The following is a 22014-nucleotide window of genomic DNA, read 5'->3' as shown; positions in this document are numbered from 1 at the left end:
GTATGGAGCCATATTTATTTTGTAATTAGAACTATTCAAGAAATAGTTTGCTTTCTAGAAATCACACATTTTATTTTGTAGGAAGTTAAGAGTCTAAGGTTTTCTTGGCCTTTGCTCTTGGGCAACGTTTCTATTGGAATCATAATCCTAGTGGTAAGTGATATTGAATAGTCCGAAGAGATGGGGGGCAGGGAGTGAATTCAGAGAATTGCGACTACAAATAAATAGTATTTACTTGCACTTTTTATATGTTAAGTTCCTTTAGGTGGTTTACATTTCTAAATTGCTTTAAATAACAGCACAAACCAACTAATTAGGTATTATCCCTATCTTACATATAAGGAGCCTGATGATCAGAGAGATTTACTTAGTGACTATCTCAAGTAAACAGTAGGATGAAGTTTCAAACCTTATTCAATTCCACTTATCCCTAATTTTTCTGTGTAAACAGTGAACAATTTGAATCTGTTGTTTTGTATATTTACTACCCGTGATATACCAAATAGCTAGTATTTTTTATATCAATAATCTCTTAATTTTATAAAGAAAAGGAAAATATTGTACAATCATAATTTTTGTGGTCCAGTTTTTAAGGCTTTATGGCCAGTATTCAACACATATCTTGTTTGTTTTTTTTTTAATTATATTTATTTATTCATGGCAGACACAGGGAGAGAGAGGCATAGACACAGACAGAGGGAGAAGCAGGCTTCATGCAGGGAGCCCAGCGCGGGACTGGATCCCGGGTCTTCAGGATCACACCCCAGGCCTGAGGCAGCGCTAAACTGCTGAGCCACCGGGGCTGCCCTCAACACATATCTTAAATAAGACAGAGACTGAATAGTTTTATGCCAAGATAGAGTAATGGCCAGTGTTCCTCAGGGGTTTTTTTTTAGGGTTTTTAAGGTTGTATTTATTTATTTGATGGAGGGAGCTTGTGTGTGAGTTGGGAGGGGAGGGACAGAGGGAGAAGCCGACTCCCCTGCCTAGCAGGGAGCCTGACTCAGGATTCAATCCCAGGACCCTGGGATCATGACAGGAGCCGAAGGCAGAAGCTTAACTGCTGAGCCACCCAGATGCCCCATGTTTTGTTTTGTTTTTATATTATCCCTCCAGGGAGTTTTTAAAAAAAAATTTTTTTAAATTAATTAACTCCCCCCACACAAACACACATGCAAATACACTGTAATTTTAATACTACAGATACCCTGTATATTTGTTTATATACTATTTCTTATGGGTGGGGGGGTGCCACAAATTATTGTGACATCTAAGATTCCTTCCTCAAGAATCAGGTTTTGCTCCCTTATGGATGATTACTGTCATTGAGAATGCATGGTATAGACCAACTAAGTTCAGAGCTAGTCAGCTATAATCTGATAAGACAGTGGTTCACAAATTGTCATTTCTAGACCAACCACATAGCATCATTTAGGAATTTGTTAAAAATGCAGACCCTCAGGCCTCATCCAAGTCCTATGAATTAGAAATTCTGGGGGTGGGTCCATGCAATCTGTTTTAACAAGCTCTCTAGGGGATTCTGATACATGCCAAAGTTTGGAACCACTAATTATGGACAGAGTGCTGAGATATGGGTCTATGGCTTGATCACAACATTAAGCAAGTCATTTTCTATCTCAGTTTTTCCATTTTGATTTTGCCCAGACAACTCCTGGTTTGGAGCCTTATACACACACCTTCTCAACCTCACTTGTCCTACTGAGAACCCACCTCTGTTCCATGAGGGAGGGAAAAAATGAGACTTAATACTCCCTCAACCTGTTCAGTTGTACATTTAAAAAAAAAAAAAAAAAACGACTCCGCATACTAGTTAGGGTTACATTGACAATGGCCCCTAAAAACAGTAAGTGGAAAAATGAATACATATGTAAAGAATTAATATTCTGTCTTGATAGGCGTCACATTATAGGCATGAAAATGAAAATAGCAGAATAAATGAGGTAATAGACCTGGAACACTGGAATTTGTCAAGAAGAGCATCCTTGTTTCTCTTTCTTAAATTTTTCATTTGCAGTTTTATGAAGGGAAGATTAAATGTTATTTATTTCTTGATTCCACAGTTTCTCGATCTTTTATCCTACCTACCATTTTAACCATATACTTGCAGAGATTGGCTCACCCACTTGATTGATATATTTCCAGTTTAGCTATATGCAACCCAGTAGTATTCAGAAGTATTTATTTTCACACGTGGCATGATTTGAAAAAGAATTTAACCTATAGAAATGAAAGCTTATAGAAAACAAGTCCACTATAGCCAAACCCTTATACGCCACCAGCCGTGGGGCATGCAGTCCCCAGAACTTGAGAAATATCTTGTGATGCCATGCTCTATAAACTTCCCCATGACACCTCCAATCAATTTAAGACTCCCTTGAGTCAGTGATTTGCAGAATGTAAATAGCTGATAACTTGAACCTCAACTTTGGTGAAAGAATAGGCTTCATGTTGATTTAACATGTTTTAAGCAGCAGCATGTATAACCGAATTAAAAACCAAATATTAAATGGAGAAGAAACATTTTCAAATTTTTCTCTGTTCTTTTGTTCTTTAGGTGGAGCTTGCTAAGGAAAAAAAGTGTGAATTCTTGCCTTTCCTGTCCCCACGGAAGGTTGAATTAAAAGGAGGGAGAATTGTTGCTGTGCAGTTTGTTCGGACAGAACAAGATGAAGCTGGAAACTGGCATGAACATGAAGATGAGACAGTCCGTCTGAAAGCCGATGTGGTCATCAGTGCCTTTGGTTCAGTTCTGAGTGATCCCACAGGTAGGGTGTTGAAAGCTGAAAGGTGTTACGCAATTGTCTGCTATTTTAGTGCCATAATAGTTTCCAGCTTTCAGGGCATTGTTTTTCACTTTAACATTCATTTTCTTCTTCTAGTTTGAAATCCAAGCAATCTTGATTTAAAAGGCTTAGGAATGGCATTTAGTGCTTATACAGAATTATTTTTAAAGTGGTGGGAATTGAAAATAACATTAATCTTTCTGTTAAGCTGATAATCAAAATACATATTCTATTTTGTAATAACAATTGCCTGTTTCCTCTCTAAGAATGGCTTTTTCTTCAATTAGACCTTGAGTAAGAAAATGTGACAGAGAAGTTATAACAGCCAATATTCAGTGATTCAGACAAATTAAGACCTAATGAATAGGCAAAAGTAGAATTCAGGTGTACTACTATCCTCATGTTAAACTATCACTAGAAACATCAAAATTATCAAATTAGAAAGTTTGAACTTCTCTCATTTCAAATGGATGGCGTAAATGGGCATGCTAAGGAAGAACAAAATGCTTCTTAAAAAAGGATAATAGGAAAGGGAAGTGTTTTACATAATATTCCAACTGAATAATAAGTTAATCAATCAAGGCTATTTTGTGTTACATTTTCGCCACACTGTTTTTGTGGGTCATTGATGATGAAAGCTTAGGTACCTACGTGCCTTCATTTTGCAAATTCTTTACCTTTTAATACATATTGTTGAAATGATGATTAACTCTCTTATATACTGAAAGGAAAATAAAAGACATTTCTCCAAGTTATTCATTATGAATAACAGTAACAGCAAAAAATCTAAACCTGACAATTCCTATACTCCCTACTATATCCATGTTAAAATTACATTTTGTGTCTGAAATAAGAAGAGATATATGTATGCAAATGTGCATTTTTATGCAACAGATAAGTAAAAAATTCAACCAGTCATCAGGATATTTTATCTGCAGGACATCAAACATCTTGATATTTGGAAACATCCAGATGTTTAATGTCATCAAGATAAATGTTTTCAAATAGCTGGATGATGGCCTGAATTTGTCACTTTTCATCTAGATGTTTATGTGATATGTAGACACAGTCACAGTGTGGTTTGTTTATTCATTAACTGAGTTCAGGAAGAAAAAAAAGAACAACGCGTAAATTGCATCCTATCATCTAAAAAATACCATTCTTACTGCTCGGCACATCACCAGAAACTGAGTAAAAAGTTGAATCATATTTAACTAGCAAATCTGTTGATGATTCACTTATCAAAAACTAATTTAGTATACCCATCTAAATTTATGTTTCACAACTGACATCTCTAATATTAAGAAAAATGTATTTTTTCCTAAACAAACCTAAGTAGATATGACTCAGATCATACAAAAAAGCCTTTGCAAAACTTATGCTCATGTGTGTGAAGAGTGAAAGATTTAACTTAGTATTTAAAATATGAAGTACAAGAAAATTTGATCTAGTCATGTTTATTTTCAAACTTATCCCAGAATGTGTTTATGTACTTACGTATTTTACTTTTGCGTGTTTCTTCCAATGTTTCACATCTACTACTCATAGACATTTAGAGAAATCAAAGAAAAATGATGGTTCACTTTGCCTTTTTTCCCTCCTCTTCCTGACTTGAAATAACATAGTGCTTGAAAAAAATCATACTTAAATAGAATTACTTGCTTTTCCAGGGCCTTTCAATACTTACATTAATAAGCTACTTTCCAAGTGAGAGGGGACCTGGAAGAGATGGAAGGTTAAATAGTATCCATGCCTCTCCTCCCATCTAAATGTTTTCAGGACCGTTTTTTTGAATGGAAAACTCTAAAGAAAGGGGGACAGGGAATCAGTAATTGTTGTAATTTTACTGAGAAGATCTTTACCCAAATGGCATTTAAAATTTTTTATTGTTTTTTTAAGATTTTATTCATTTATTCATGAGAGTCAGAGAGAGAGGGGGGGGGGGAGAGACAGTATATAGGCAGAGGGAGAAGCAGGCTCCATGCAGGAAGCCCGATGTGAGACTCGATCCTGGGACTTCAGGATCATGCTCCGAGCCAAAGGCAGATGCTTAACCACTGAGCCACCTGAGCATCCCAAAATTTTTAAAATAATTTCAAAGTCAGCAAGTTTTCATATATACACAGGTATTAGCTATAGTACAAATCAGTTTCCAGAAAGCAAGTTCTCCATTTAGGTAAGAAAAGAAACTATTCATGTCTCCTTCTTCTACCTTAAATCTTGTTCCATCTTGATACCTATGTGATGCAATTTATGTGTGACACTTTTGTGATCATCACATGTATGATGCTATGTGATTTAATACATTTATTGATAACACCTTTCTTAAACCGTCAGCCTGCCTTTCCACCCCTCCCCTTCCCTCCTTCCCAGCATCACTTTGCACAGGCTGCGATGAACTGCATGACAAACTCCATGACATTTTTTTAGTCCTCATCTATTTTCTGCATTTGACAATGTTAAATATTTTTCTCTGTTTGAAATGCTCTAAGTCACTTAACCTTTCTGAGCCTCAACTTCTTCTATAAAGACACAAACATAATAAAACCTTCTTCCCCTACCTTTCAGGACTGTTGTCAGAATTAAAATGAAGTAACATGAAAGTGCACATTATTATTGTTTATGACCCTCCATTTTCTTGTTTTTTTTTTTTTCTTTTAAATATTCCTCTTCTAAGCCTATCACTGAGTACTTTTCTTCCTCTAGCTTATGACTTTTTAGTACTTACCCAAGTTCAGACTTTACCCATTTTATCTTAATATATTTATTCTTTCAGCGATCTGATCACCTCATTAATTCATTTATTATTCATCCACACATTCACTCCTGTAAGAAAGACTTAATAACTTCTATGTGCCAGGTCAAGGCTAGACTTGAGTAGACACTATGTCACTTCTGTGTAACTGGTTCCAAATTCTCTTTCTAGTCTGTGTCTCAGAAGACGTTTCATCCTTTATTACATACTATGCATGTAACGAGCATTTACTGAGTATCTAATGAATGCCAGGTACCAAGTTGTGTTCCGGAGAGTACTAAGACGAATGAGGCATTCCTTCTACTTGAAAATCTCACAGTCTCAGGCAGGAGGCAGAGTTTTAAACAAATAATTGCTTTACGAAGCAAAGAATAATACATTTAGAGACAGTGCACAGCATAATGAAGGATCACCTCATGAAGTTTCCCTAAGGCAGATCGCACCTCAACTTTGTTGTTATTTAAGTGGTACTGTAGTTCTCCCATCACTAAAGTTCAAAATGTTATCCCAGATTCAAATATCTAATTCCAGTTTTTCTTGTCATTAAATTCACCAGTGTTACCCTATACTGTAGAATGAAGCACTTGAGAACTTCATCAAATGGCTTTATATATACACTATGTATTCAGCTTTATTTCCCACTCTTCCCTATGGGATTATTCTTCCCAGTATCTTAGCACAGGTGGGTTCCATACTGGTAATTCAGAAAGTAAGTCCTTGGTAAAGGCATTATATACATACATATGCTGAAGTATTCAAGGAATGAAATAAACATGATAGAGTAAATTATAAAGTATGGTGATAACATATTCTCAGCATTATCTGATTACAATATTTTAAATGAAAATACCTATAGCATCTCAGTTATACCAAATAACATGTATCTGTAAAAGTAACCTAAACTGGGAAATTTCAAGGAAATTAAATTTGTAATCTCAGGGATTTTTTTTCCCTCATATATACTATGTTACTTTTGCAAGTTCTTTGTGTGTTTCACAAAGAATATAAAATGACTTTACTTAGTATTAAGCACTCACTGTATCTGTAATAAATATTTCCTATTGTAAAAACAGTGAATGCCTTAAAGCTTATAGAAAAGATAAGTATTATCAAATTTATAAAACAAATATGGATAATATCCTCAGATTACAGTTGCTAATTATTTCATTTCTACCAAGGCTAATAACATTTATGAGTAATCATCATTTTTTTTATCTAATTCTATTTTATTTCTATTTATTTTTTTGGATTGTAACAGTGAGTAGGAAATAGGAACAAAAGACTCTCTATTCCACATCCCTCTGCATGGAATATATATGTGCTTATTAGGAGCACAATTTAATTGAATCCTTCATTAACTACTGTCCCAAATTCTAAAGGCACTGTGGTGTTTGATTCCTAATTTGATTAAGATAATAAAGTCTCAGCCTTATTTGATATCTTTCCTGTGAAAAAGGTAAGAGTGGTTCCACCTTTTAAAAATTCTCATCCATTCTAAGTATGTAAGATTCCAAATCACATTAAATTGGGATTTTATTGTTCAAGACTGATTTTAAAGGCTGTCAGTAAATTAAGCACAAGCTACCTGTACTGGAATTTCTAGCCCTCAAATATCACCCTTCAGTGGAAACTTTTAAACATTTTTTTTTCTTAACAATATGTATTTTTTGATACATGAAGTCTCCTCTTCTGCTAAACACCAATGTAAATGTTTATTGAATTGAATTTTCTTTTTTTGTTTGTTTGTTTGTCTGGACAACTTCGGGTTTAAAAGACTCCTTTCTTACTTTATCTTCCCTTCTCTTTCTGCTTGGGACCAAATTGCCAGTTGTGAAAGTGTGCATATCTTTTCTCTTAGTTTGGAATGGATGAGGATAATTGTTACCATTTTCACCAACCTCACAACTTCATTTTTCCTATGAGTTAGTAACATTGGCCTTGTCCTCCCATTCCCAGAAGATCTAGATGACATAACTTTATGTGTTTTTGAGTATGCCTCCTGACAACTGAAGGAAGGCATTCTGGCCCATGCCATGACCTCTGTGCCTCTTCCGTATGCTGCACCACAGCCATTCTCTCATTTGTTTCGAAATGTTGACTTTAAGAAGAGCTGTGTGCTTTGATCTTCCAGAACTTACTGTAATTTGTCTTCCAATTAGATTCTAAGCCCCCAAAGCACAAAGATTTTACCTTTATAGTAGTAAGTTGTAGTCCCAATAGCAGCCAGCATATTAATGTGCCTATAGTACATGGATAATATATAGTAGTGTTTTGACTTGACTTGATTCATATTAAGTTATTAGTTTTACTATACTTATTTGTTATTTTTTCTTACTATGGGACCAGTTTGGTTTTTTAATTTTATTTTTTTTGAAAATATGAAAGTTAGAAACACAATCCTATTTTTCAATTGCTATTGATTTTTTTCTGTTTTGGCATAAATTTTTGCATTCTTTATAATCCAATAAATATTACACTAGAGGCCGTCTGGTGTAGCAGCTTAGAGCAGTGGTTCTGAGCCAGCTGCCCAGCTGGAAACCTGACTTCCTTAGTCTCTCTGTACTTCATGGTCCTAATCTTTTAAGGGAAGTGTGATTATAGTATCTACCTTCTGGAGTTATTTTAAGAATAAATTAAAAATATATGTAAGGCACTTAAATATATGTCTGGCACATAGTAAGTATCTCCCAAGCTTTAGATGTTACTCTCCTTATGTTGCAAAACATATTTTAATAATTAAATTGATTTATATTACATCCTTGTGATAGTATGAATGTTGACTAGGAATAAAAGCATTTGAAAATCAGGACTTCATCTTGGAACTTACAGGTTCTATAGACATGTCTTTGTAAATAAGTAAAGCACATGCTTTTACATTATGACTTTTTTAAATATGAAAAAGTTTAGTATGTTTCGTTAGTGTTTTACAGAAAAAGATTGTACAACTTGTAACTATCATATATTTAAAAAATGTTTTGTTATCAATTCTAATGTTTTTCATACCATCAAAGGGAATGAAGTTTTTCTTTCAATCAATTTTTAGTAATTAGAAATCTCCATTTTGAGTTTCTACAAATCAGGTATTTTTTTAAAGATTGATTTATTCATTTTAGAGAGAAAGAGAGCACAAGTGGGAGGGGCAGGGAGAGGGAGAGAGGATCTCAAGTAGACGAACCAATGATCATGACCTGAAGAGTCGGACACTTAACTGTACCACTGAGGTGCCCCCATAACTTTTTTCCTCTTAAAAATAGTGAAATTGGGCCAGTGTTTTGTTTATCTAATTTTTGTTTGATTGATCATTGTTACTTTTAAGAAAGAGAGAAAAGCACCTTGGGAATACAAAGTTTGATTTTTTAAGTGATTGAAAATTATGATATAATTAAGATTATAAACCTATGTTTATGGAAGGAAGAGATAGGATGAATGGTGGCAATAAATCTGACCCAGCATAGTGCTACATGGCACTGCTCTGGAGAGCAAATGACAAAGTGACTGAACTCTCTGGGTGTAGCAAGGAATGTGTAGTCCTTCTTCTAGGAAAGGAGTTTATATTCTTTACCCAGTTGTCTACATTTTCTTTCTGTTCATCTCGCTAGAAGTAGACAAAGCCTAGTTCTTTCTGAATCTTTAGTGAAACCCTAAGAAACCAACTCCTTTGATGTCATTAATTGCAGTTAGTTTCATAAGGAGAATGTTTTTTGGGGAAAAGGATTTTAAAATCACTACCAGTTCCTTTTATTGGACAGCTCTCGAAAAAGTTTTTTTAAAACCTCATGGGGTAAATCAAAGGTTCTTCCAATACTATTCTTGAGTGTAGCTTTGATTCACTTGCCCCCATACTGGGAAAAAGTGCAGGCCATGGGTTAATGTGCCTTATTCTGGCCTAAGTCAGAGCTAGAAATTGTCAGTTAGATAAGAAATGGTGTGCATGAGCCCTGACAATGCTGACATTCAGGAATTTTTCAAATGTGTCCATTTTTCCTCAATTACTTAGGTGTTAAAGAAAACCTAGGAAAGAGTCTTCTAAGTGAGCTCTAGATAAGCCTGGTAATAATAGTTATCTGTACTTTAAAAGGCATAGCAACATTATGTTTTATTTGTTTTATTCCTTATTATGGTAATTCACTGAGGGAGTTGAAAACAGTATGACATTTTAATAACTACCCCCCCCTCCCTTAAACTAGTGTCTTTTACTTTTTGAGCAATTAACTATCTCCTCCAGAAGCTACTCGTTGCAATTAGAAGTTGAGCAAATTTTCTTTGAACAATTGTCTGCTCTTTATGGCCTTTAGCTTGCATAATTCCTTCTCTCCCTTACCAAAAATAAAGAGGAGGGGGAAGGAATGGGTACTGGGTTGAAACTATGCCATAGTCAAATTTTCACTATTGTATGCATTTTTTTAATAAAAAAGAAATACTTGTAACAAAGTTTCAAGGAATAGGTTATGGAATACCGGACTTCACTGGAGACAGGAGAGCTTTTTGGTTGATGGCACAAATGTTAGAGGAAGGTGCTTACTAGTGATTAATATAACTGAGAATGGATGAGATAGAATTGCAAACTAATCAGTCCAGTGTAACTTAACTGGACGTGTTATACAGCACAGTAACTTGCGTGGGACTTTTCTTTCTATTTCTCAACATGCCCTATTTCTAAACAGAAGGGACTTCAGAAATCATATATTCTAGTCCCATTTCACAGACTTGTTTTAACTAATAGTCACAGATATCCTGCTATTCCAGACACTGCGCTTAGGTTCTAGAGATAAAGTGGTGAAAAAGCCAATGCAAACCTTGTCTCCAGGTATGTAGTTTAATGGGAGATGCACAATGATGATAAATTGTGCTGGAGGGAAGCACAGAACACAGTCTGAGTGTTCAGGGAAGCTTCCTGGAGGAAGTGGGTTGTAAATTGAACTTTGAGGGATATGTGGGAGTTTCCAGGTGGAATGGGGGTGGAAGGGAGAGAGCCCCAGGGAGATTATGCAACTTGCTCAACACCACAGTTAGATTAAGCAGTCATTTTACAGTCATCATAAAAAGCTATATATATAAAAAAATCATGTCTTTCGAAAGTTGTCATCAGCCTACTTATTTCATGCATGTTCTCATCTTTATAAATGAAGGTCTGAATTTTCCATTTTTATTTCCAAATTGAACTTTTTATTTTATGATTTTTACCCTTTATTCTCTCATTATTCATCATGCAGCAAATATTTCTTACTGTCCAATTATGTTATATGCACTGTCCAGGTGCTAGGAATACAAATATGAGTGAAAAAGAGTCTTTGCACTTCAGGGATTCATAGGCTAATGGGAGAAACAGGCATGTACATATGTATACTGCAACATGATGTGCTAATTTTGAGATCACATTTGGACGCAGTTTTAGAGCTTCAATAGGAGTATATCTTTAGAGGAAATATCATACACAAACATATAAGCTGACAGATGGTTTCATGTGACCAGACAATGGTGAGAAATTTGTTTAGCTGGAGATATATGGTGAAGTAAGGGTGGGACATGGATCAAGATAAGATGGCAGGAAATTTGGCTACAAGCTTATGTGGAGTCAAGAGATTTGTATGCTAAGTTAGGGATTTTGAATTTTTTTTTAATATTTTATTTATTTATTTGTGAGAGACACACAGAGAGGGGTGGAGACATAGGCAAAGGGAAAAGCAGGCTCCTCACAGGGAGCCGGATGTGGGACTCGATCCCAGAACTCCAGGATCACACCTTGAGCCAAAGGCAGATGCTCAACCGCTGAGCCACCCAGGCATCCTGGGATTTTGAATTTTATTTTGTAGATACCTACATGAAAATGGAAGGTTTATATATGGGAGAGATCTTTGTTGTTAATGAGATAATACTGATAGGTGCTTGGATTTTGTGCCATTTGTATATTCTTCGAATAGTGGGGAATTAGAAACCATGAAATCATCTTTGAGGTGGTACATATCAGAAGGCAAATATGTTTTCTAGTGTTGAGCACCTGAATTAGGCAGTTATTCACTCAGTCACGGGTATGATCCCACAATATAGATTCCCTAATGGGAAGGTGCCCCAGCAGGATTGTTAGTAGTAAGGAAGGAGAGAACCTCTACCCACATGGGTAGCTCCCAAGCTGTAGATATGACAGAGTGAATTATGCATGCCTAATTTCTCCTTCCAGATTCGCAAATTAAGATTACTGATTTCTGCTTTTTGAGGACAGGTAAGATATAGAGAGACACCCTGAGTGTTATAACAATAGTGGTCTCCCCACATGGTAAGATGCATCAGGAATATGAAATAAAGCATGTTGTTCCACAGGGGGTGTGATGTTAAAAAAAAAAAAAGAAAAAAAAAAGATGACCTGGAATCAAGGTAGAGTAGTGTCAACAAAACCAGTTAAAAGACTGTTTTTGTTAGTTTGAGTGGCTACTGATTAAGGCCCAGATTAAATTAAAGGAGGTAGAACCACAGAACATTCAGAGCAAGACATATTTCTGAAGTAGTATAGTCATGATTTGGTCATCCCTTTGATTACAGAGCTTGAATGTGGAGTATCTATGTGGCAGTTTGATCAGATGTTTGTAATGCTGATTGCATTCGGGAACACAGCAGATGGAACAAATTTGAGGGAAATGGTGACTTGTTGCATTTGGATTTGCTCATCCATTCAACTGGAAATGGGACTAGAACTCAGAATATAGGGAATGATTGAAAACAGACATTGGGGATCATTATGTATCATTTGTCTTGTTTTTTCACTCTCATAACCCAGAACTTAGAACAGTGCTACTCATTGATTGAATTAAAGATTGAAAGCTGTCCTAGCCTGTAGTTTGGATAACCCCTTAAAAGTATGATAAAAGAGGATGTGTCTGGAATTCCAGAAACATCTCACCTACCACATTATGAGTGGAATAAGTCAACTTATGATACCATGTGGTGTCAAGATACTTTATTCCATGATTCTATATCTTTGCTCTTGTACTAACGTGTGTGGCTCCTCATGCTACCATTTCATTTTATAATACCTGAGTAACAAAACATTAATATATCCTTTGTAATATATCTCATCCCAGGATGAGAATGAACTCCTTTTATTCTTCTTTTACTCTGTCTTGCTTTCAAAAATATTTTGGGAAAGAAGCATTCTCAGGAACCCAGTAGAAAACTGTACATGTTTTCTTAAACAGTGCCTTAATTATCAGATATTTTTCTGGCTGAAAGTAAGGATGAAGTGGTGGATTTTAATGCAAGTCATGGCATTTCTGCAGAATAACCCACCAAAATAATAGAATCTTTGCACAGTTTTTCTTTGGAATTATTTTGAAAGGGTGGAGGTGATGAGGAAGGAGGTCAGACTGATAACAGTGTTAAAAGTGATTTAGAATCAACATCACATCACTTACAACTGCCTTCGACATCCATTTGAAGTACAACATGATATTTCTGTAATTATTTTACTTCCCTCTAATAACTGCATAGGAATAGGTTTGTCTCCCCAGTGAATTGCTCTGTTCAGAGCCTCCCCTTATCTTTATTTTCCAGGTTTCACTAGTGGTTGATATCATATGCATTCTTACAGGGAGACAGTGGATAAATCAGTAGTTTTCCATCAAATCAAAGATTACATTCAAGAGGTAGAGCAGTGGCATGAAACAACTTTTGCTGGGGAAAGAAGGTAGAAAATGGAAAAATAACATAATTGTTTCAGAGAACAGAAATCATAAAACATAGCCAGTGTTATTTAACATAGAGTGAATGTAATAGATGTTGGGGGCTTTATTGACCATGGCCTATTATATTTGTCTTTTAAATACTAGTTGGCTATGGTATATTAAAGTTTATTCTGAAACCTAATATTTGTATGAAATATTAAACTACCCAAAAGTGCTGTGCAAAGTAAAATCAAGATGTGAAATTTAGTTAAATTATAAAGTAATGACGTATATTTTATACTAATGCTCTTAGTAATATGTATTTTGTATTGCAGATTATTTTGTTAGTTACTTTGCATTTATTTTTGGCTCAAAGCACAAAATAAAAATAACTGTGTACTTAATTGAAAATAGTCTTTGGTTAAGCAAGTCACTGACCTGTAAAAGTGTAAGTTTTAATTGTATAAATTGGAAAATTACATTGAATCATATTTAATATCTATATCCCAAATATGGAAAGCTACTCAATTCAAGTGGAATATGTACATATAATGTATTCAGTGTCCCAAATTTGCTGGCATTGCTAAAGGAGAAAGCCAGTTTTAATATTAACATCCATTCAGAGATCCCACCCAATGTTGATACAGACTAATGCCAACCTTTTCTTCATGCTAACCATATTTATATTTAGTAATTACAAATCTCTTTTAAGTGTTTTCAGAGGACCTTTACTTACTAGCCATTTATTTTTATAGATGAGTGCATGAAAGAATGTCAAGATTATTATGTACTACATGCTTAAAAAAATATCCAGTGATTTTCCATGTCCTCTGCAAAATGTATTGATAAATCACTTGGTTTAATATGGCCTAATATTTTCCCCTATATTTGCACACTGCTGCCAAATGAACTTCTACATCACTAGTATTATGGCATTATCCTCATACTCAATTTTAGAATCTAAAATTACTCCCACCCCTCCGATGGTGGGATTGAAACTAAATACCTCAATTTAATTTTGACACCCTTTTAATCTTCCCTCCTACATGCTTGTGGGACCTTATTTCCCATTCTTTCATTCTGTATTTGCTAAGTATATCAGGTTCTCTGTTAGGCTCTCCTGGGTACACAGAAATTGTACCTGACATTGTCTCTGTCTACAAGAGTTTTCAGTCTAATAGAGGGCGAGAAATAAAAATGCACCAAAATAAAAATGCCATTAGATAGAAAGTGACATGAGGAGAAACAGAAAAACTATGAGTGTGGCACTTAGGGTGGAGAGATGACCTCTAGCTGGAAGAATCAAAGAAGGTTTTACGGAACCAATGGCATCTGTAGGGGAGGTGAGGATGGGATGGGACTTAAGAGAGCAAAACCAGTGAAAGTACATTTCATTCCAGTGAATAGATAGAGATGTACATGGAGTAGTTACTAGATCATAATGTATACAATGAGAAACTATGAAGGTGGAAAAACATATTGCTAAATCACAAAGTGTTTTTAATGTATAGGCTAAAGTATCTGAATTTTATTCAAAAGTTGATGGATACTAGAAATCTAAAGGGGCATGCTGATTAAATATGTTTCCTCCTACACAGAGGGAAGATATAAATATGTGTGTCCATTTTGGCTCTGGCTCTTCTCCTCCTTCTCCCTGTATATCTTAAATACTTTAAATTATATTGACAATAGGACTATAGGGTAGTTTGTTCATATTTCTAAAGTACCCAGCCACAGTCCCAAGTATTCACTGAAAAATGGATGAATGAATGAATGAAGAGGTGGGTGAATATTGGGATGACCATGTTGTGATGACTAGAATAGAATGAAATGATTGCTTTATTCAGAATGTCCCTACAAAAAATCCACAGTAAAGACAAAAGCATATGAAAGTGGCATTTATGTAAACTGTCATTTGAAGGCCAGAAAATCTTACTTCTCTTGAGGGAATGGTCAGATGCTGGATACTTTCACTTGCATTAAGAAGATAGCCTCTTAAGTGGTCATCTTGCTTTTCCTCTTGTTTCCATATAATCCTACCAGAATCAGCCCTTATAAAATAGACATGATATCATGTGATTCTCCTACTCCAAACCCTCCAGTGGTTTCCTACTTTATTTAGAATAAAATTCTCAGAGCTTATAAAACCCTCTCTGATGAAGCCCCTACTTTTCCCTCAGGTCCCCTCACCTCTTACCTTGCTTCTTTCACCCACATAAAGCTTCCCATCCTTCTACTCCTCAAATGCATCAACTTCACCTCACCCTAATGCCTCTGCAATGTTTCCATCTGCCTACAAAGATCTGTCTCAAGGTCTTCACACGCTGGCTTTTTCTTACCCTTCATGTTTTAGCTCAGATGTCATCTCATTAAAAAAAACCCTCCTTGATCCTCCATCTCCCTAGATCTAAAGCACCTCTCTTCCTTCTTACTTCCCTTAGCGTATAACACCCCCTTGCATGTTAAGAAGGCTATAGTGCCTATAGCAGGGTTTAAAGATGGTAAACAATAAATAAATGCTAATTGAATGAATGAATGCAAGCTAATACCTTATTTTTTTTCCTATGCAATCTTTATTAAACTCCTGAAAGTGTCCTGTATGCACTGCCTTGCTGTCTTTGCAGGTCCTCTGTCCTTAACCTCTTTTAGTTGCCTTTGCTCTCTTCATTTATCTACAAATCTCAACTTTTTACTGCGCATTGACCTTCAAGTCACCAAATCTAGTTACCTATCTTCCATTTCTCTTGTATTTTACATTTCTTGAAATTATCTCTTCTTGGCTTGTGTGGCTCAGAAATGACTTGAGTCTCATGAAATGTTGATGATTTCCCTTCTGGCTTTAGTTTAGGTTGTGCTTGCTGCCACTTTAAAAAATAACTGGTTGACTCTTACCTGGATTTATGTTTTTGATTAACTTTATCCATTCTTATGCCTACATCTAATCGCAAGGTACAGAGCTCTCTCCTGAGTGCTAGGTGTATATCTCCAAATGCCTCCTGAAGACTGCCAGGCTTTTCTTGTTGGTACATCTGTAGATAATTTGTAGTTAGGTTCAGATCTTAAGAGTGTGACTTGAGTAACTTACCTCACTCTCAGTTTCCTTAACTATAAAATTGTAACAACAAATATTCTATGAGGATTCACAGACATATGTTGCCTAGGTCAGAACCACCCACGCATTCATGGAGGCATTCTCAATAAATGTTTGTCATTATTATCATTATGAAGGCAATAACCTTCGCCAATGCCAGAGATATTTCTTGACTGCATGGTAATACAACCCATGCTCTATATAAAGAAACTACATTTTTGAATTATGCATTTACTTATGTACTAAAATTGTTTAAAATATATTCTACTGTATGTTTTTAGTTTGCATTGAAGTATGCCTACAGCCGATTGACAAGGGAAAAAAAAGTCGTAAGATGGATATCAAAAAATAACATTAATGAGCTGCTAAAGCTAAAATTACGGGAACTTATGAAATTGGTTAAACATAAAAACCATTAAACTGTTTACTGAAGCTTCACAGATATACTGCAGCTAATGAGCATTTCTGCTATTTAAATAAGCCCAAATTGAACACACATTACATGGATACATAATTAGTCATGGCAGTCAAACACACATAGACTTACTTTTAAAGCTCTATTTAGGGAATCTTTTCCATTTGATTTATTTTGTTAATTAAAATATTTTTCAGTATTCACTTATATTTTAATAATATTGTTTTCACCAGTAGTATAATTTACTACTGGCTTTCTATTTGTTTTTATTTATGCTTTAAATGCAGTAAATGGGGATTTTATATTAAACATTTTTCTTAATCCCTTTCTTTAATTATTTATATCACTTGATGGTATCATTCAGCATTTTAAAAGGTTCTTTCACTAGGGAGTATATATAAAATATTTCAGTAGCCTCTCTACTTTTTTCACTGACTCCTAATTATCAAGAAGTATTAAGCACCCAAATGTGCATAGAATTATGATGATTATGGTCCAAATCAGATTAAAGGATGATCTATTCCTTCCAGGAGTTTGTAGCCTTAAGTAGATGGCATCATTGAATATAAATAAGCAAATCAAAGTACAGCATTTGGGAATCCAACAGAGAATTTGAAAACAATCCCTATATATTTCCTTCAAGGACACTGACCTCCGTGTGGAGATCTCTTCCAGATAAAATGAAATCAAATCTTCAAGGAGTTTAGGGTTTTAAATAGATGGAATTATTGCAGAGAAACAAGCAAATCAAGGTGAAGTGCTTGGACAATTTTAATTCTTAATTGATTCGTTGGTCAGTTTAGGAAATGAGAATAGGACTCCCTGTAGAATACAAGTAAAACAAAAGGAGTTGCTACAGGCTATTATTGACATCCTTTTTTTTTTTTTTTTTTGTATTTAACTTGGGGAGCCTAAGCTTGTTCTAAGTATAGAGGGGAGGAAAATTAAATCTGTACTTTCCCACTGCCTGAATTCTGCAAGCATATATAAACAACATTATTTAACTATAGCAGAGAAATTGAATAGTTAAATCAATCAAAAGAAATAACCAAGTACATATTCTTCCCTAGTCAGTGTGTTTGTCACTATAGAAGTTTTTTAGGAATTTTTTTTTTTAAGGAAAATATTTGGATTTCCTTTCTGCAGTCCTGTAATTACAGTCTGTAATTGTGGCAATATGATCTGCAAGAAAAATAATCACGACAGGATAACGTCAGTGCTAAATAAATGGGATGGACAAATACTCCATTTTTTCAACAAATAACATTCATTGAGTTCCTCTTATGTGCCAATTTGTGTAAGATGCTGAAGAAGGAACTGACTCATATATGGTCTCTTAAGCTCAAGGAGTGGTGGATGCAAAGTAACTAAAATGAAGTCACACAGTGACTAGTTTAACAAAAAGTGGTTATGGTTAATTTAACAAAACGGGAAAAGATAATTTTTCATTGGAAGAGTTGACCTGGAGGTTATTATCTGTAAAGCTGGTCAAAATTAGAATTCTTTGCTATCTCTCTAAACCTCACTCTGGTTCATTTTAGCTATTCCAGTGGTCCCCATTGTGAAACTTGAAGAGACGATTTTTGACTCATTCTTGTCTTCTTCTTGTCCTTCTACCAAAGGTCAGTGGCAAGGAGGAGTTTGGAGTCAGAAATAATTGGATTCGAATGCTGGCTCTGCCATTCCTTGGCCATATTTAAGATGATAATACCTACCTTAAAAGAGTTGTTTTGTGGTCTAAATGAGATTATTATATGGAAATGTACAGCCGTACCTGCCTCATACAAGGGTTCAGTAAATGTTGATCACTTTTCTTACTGTTCTTCATTAGGGGAGGATGATAAAAATGAGGAGTAAGAAGTAACTAGGAGAATCTCCTTTGCATGAATTGTCAGAACATAGTAATTGGTTAGATGTTGAAATCATTAGAAAGAGAAGATTCAAAGATTATGCCAAGATTTTAAAAATCTATCTCTAGCTCCTTTGAGAAAGGAGACCAGAAAAAAACAATAGTGGAGATTGAATAGTGATCATGGAGGCAGGTGGAAAATCAGAAAGTGTGGTATTATTGAAGCCAAGCTAAGGGACATTTATGAAGAGGAAGTGGTTATCTGTTGAATATTGCTGAGAAATGGAGGAAGGCATTGCTACAGTTTGGGTGAGACAAGTGAAATGCCTACCTGTACTTGAGCCTAAGGTCCTGAGCCTAAGGACCTTCATAAGTTTTGTTCATTGGGTGCCTCACTCCACCTTAGCATAGTCCTGAAACAAGGTGATCACTGAGGAGAGTTGCTGGATGTGGCAACCTGGAGCTAATCAATCATCTTAGTGAAAAGAGTTTTAGTGAAGTTTTGAGAGGCAAATGCAGATCTAGAATGACCTAAAAATTGAGACTACTGTACATGTATGTACATGCTTATAAGAAACATTTAATTCAGAAGGAGTGGTGAATAATAGAATATATAATCTATGGAACAAAATGCCGAATGCTGACAAAGGCTCATGTGGAAGGACTGGCCTTTGTTACGCGAGAGAGGTTTTTTTTTGTTGTTTGTTTGTTTGTTTGTTTTTTAATAAATAAGAAGAAAGGATACCTGGGTGGCTCAATTGGTTAAGCATCAGCCTTTTGATTTCAGCCCAGGTCATGATCTCAGGTTGTGAGATTTAGCCTCCAGTTGAGCCCCAGGTGTGGCTCTGTGCCCATGGTAGATGTGGAGCCTGCTGGATGTGGATCCTCTCTCTCCCTCTGCCCCTACCCCTCACCCTCTAGACAGTGGGATGACCAGAGAGTTTTATATAATAGATTTGATGTTCTTTATGAAATATAAGGGAAGACCTTCTGACAAAAATATAAGCAAGAGAAAGGAGCTTGGTCCATCAAAAGTTTGAGGAGAAAAGAAAAAGTATAAATGATGATCACAATGAGTAGAAGACATGAAAGAGCAAGCTTACTAATATCAATCATGAAATAGTGAAAGGCCCAGGAGAAGTTTGTAAACTGGGCTTTTGGATGTGATGATTTGGAAGGAACAGTACAGAAACAACACTGGAATCTGAACGTGCCAGAATAAAAGAGCTTGAAGTCATGTCTAAAGTCATTTTCATAGAAATGAAGTTAAAGGCATATGACTTGAGTTGGGAAGACAAAGATGAGATGAATAGGAGCCAAAGCCCAAGACAGACCATTTAAAGATAAACAGAGCCTAAATAGAGTAGCATTCTGCAAATCAAGAAAGAGATAAAAATTAATGCGATAGAAGTCTTGGATGCTACAGGAAGGCAGAAGCCAGGAGGACTGAGGTCACGGGATTTAGGAACCATGGAGATCATATTTTCATTAGAGGGACAGCTTAGAAAAAGCATACTTGGGTGGTGAAGAAAGTAAGCAGTCAGTGTAAGTTACTCTAATTAGGTAAAGGAGGAAGTTAGAATGAAAAAAGAGAACCATGCCAAAACTAAAGTTTTTCAAAATAGAAGATGAGATGAGAGAAGAAATTTGAGAAATGCAATATTCTAAAGAGAGTCAGAGATGATATTTGAGGTCCTGGAGAAGTGGGAAGATGCACAAAGTTCACTTTTGAGAGGTTTACAGAAGGACAATAATAAATCTGCACTGTGGGTTCCATTGTGTCTGTGAATGGACTGCATATTGACTCAAATACTTAGAGGCAGAAGGGAGATGTGAAGAAAAGTTCATGGCATCCAAACTTGATGTTCTTAGTGGAAGGCATTCTTTGGATCTGTCCCTTCTTTACCCCAGATTATTTTGTTGAGACAGAACTCTGATATCCTGGCCCTGTAATTAGAATTCATTTGCTCTTGGTGAGATTGTGCTTTCAGCTCTGAATTACTGAGATTATTACCTCAGCTTGCCTTTTTTGTTTCATTGTGTTTCGGTCCTATTGGCTAATAGGTTATGCAAAATTAAACATCAAGTATATAGATGAATTCATCCATGTTTTCAAGATATTTTATTATAAATGTTGAAATTTTTTAGCCCCCCATTGTTTTATAGTATATAAAACACTCCAAAAGAATATCAATAATCCTTCTTCATTATGATTTCTGTTGTATTGTTTTATTGTTTATGCAGAATCAATTTATATTTATGTACTAAAATATAACATTCTTGACATATTTTTATAAATACTGAGAAATATACTTGTCATATGCTTGTGGTTTCTCTTCTATGTATATGACAGCACAGCTACATCAGTTTAATTGACCTTGGCAATCTGCATCTGCTAGTGATGTGTCCCTGAGGAACGGTTTCTGCAATTTTAAGCTGTGGCTTAGTGAAGAACTTGTGTGTCACAATACAATTAAGTCTATATAAAAAAATCATTTCATGCATAACATTAAATTGACTAAAAGTTCTTATTTCGAAACCATTTCTTGTTTTAAAGCTACCTCAGAGTGTCTTTGTTTTTTAAATAAGCTCATTCGAACATAGTAGTAATTAAAGCAGAAAATTAACATAAATCTTGAATGTTTGGTATGAATTAAGGATGTTTTTGTTCTTTTTAAAGACTGCATAAAATTCCAGGCACCATATCACTTAACACATTTCTCCCCCATTTGCAGAATAATATAGACTGTGAATAAGCATGTTTTAGGGTTCTTTTTCAAGTTCTTTTTCTGTTCAACCAAGGAGCTACTGGGACATATGCTGCAGTCTCATGGAAATCCGTGGGAAAAGTGTGCATATCATAACAGAAAATCCCTCTCCCCTCAGTCCTGTTATTTTATAAACAAGGAAGAAAAATGCAATCCTTCTATTAATATTCATTTAACACTTCATAGGAAATGGCAAGCAGTTATTTGGTTTGCAAATGTAAATATACATTTTTCATCCACTTATGCTTTCACTCCTTCCAAGCCAGATAAAGGCAGAACAGAAGATGTGCTTCTGAGATTTATTTTATTGTATTTCAAGTTAAATGTATCAGCAGAGATGTAAGTGAGCTGTGAGGAGTTTATAGAAGAATAGTTACAATGATGAGGAGGATGAAAGTCTTCCTCATAAGATGTAGCTAAATAAATGAACTTCTTTCTGACAAATTATGCATAAAATATGTATGCATTTTTTTCACTTAATCCCTGATTTGAGTTCTAAATTGAATACTTTGGAGCTTACAAAATAGGGTTATAGAAATAACTACTATATCTCAAGAGTCATTGAAATCATGAAAGGTGTTATTTGGATCCGTAATCATAGCCAATGTTTCAATAAGTTAATGGATTATCCCCCTTCCTTTATCTCTATTTCATTATAAAGTCGAAATTTATATATA

The 22014-nt window shown here is 35.2% G+C and overlaps 1 protein-coding gene across 1 annotated transcript in view; it reads left to right on the top strand.

Moving 5' to 3' along the window:
• DPYD (dihydropyrimidine dehydrogenase) overlaps positions 1 to 22014 on the top strand; it is an 802527-nt gene that overhangs the window by 369029 nt on the left and 411484 nt on the right. The window contains exon 11 of the mRNA XM_055340016.1: positions 2576 to 2786. Coding sequence (XP_055195991.1) covers positions 2576 to 2786 — 211 coding nt within the window. The remainder of the gene's footprint in view (positions 1 to 2575; positions 2787 to 22014) is intronic.

The sequence above is a fragment of the Nyctereutes procyonoides genome, unplaced genomic scaffold (genome assembly GCF_905146905.1).
Source record: "Nyctereutes procyonoides isolate TBG_1078 unplaced genomic scaffold, NYPRO_anot_genome, whole genome shotgun sequence".
In the NCBI taxonomy this organism is placed as follows: Eukaryota; Metazoa; Chordata; class Mammalia; order Carnivora; family Canidae; genus Nyctereutes; species Nyctereutes procyonoides.
Note: the sequence above shows the minus strand (reverse complement) of the source record. Positions and strands in the feature narration are given on the sequence as shown.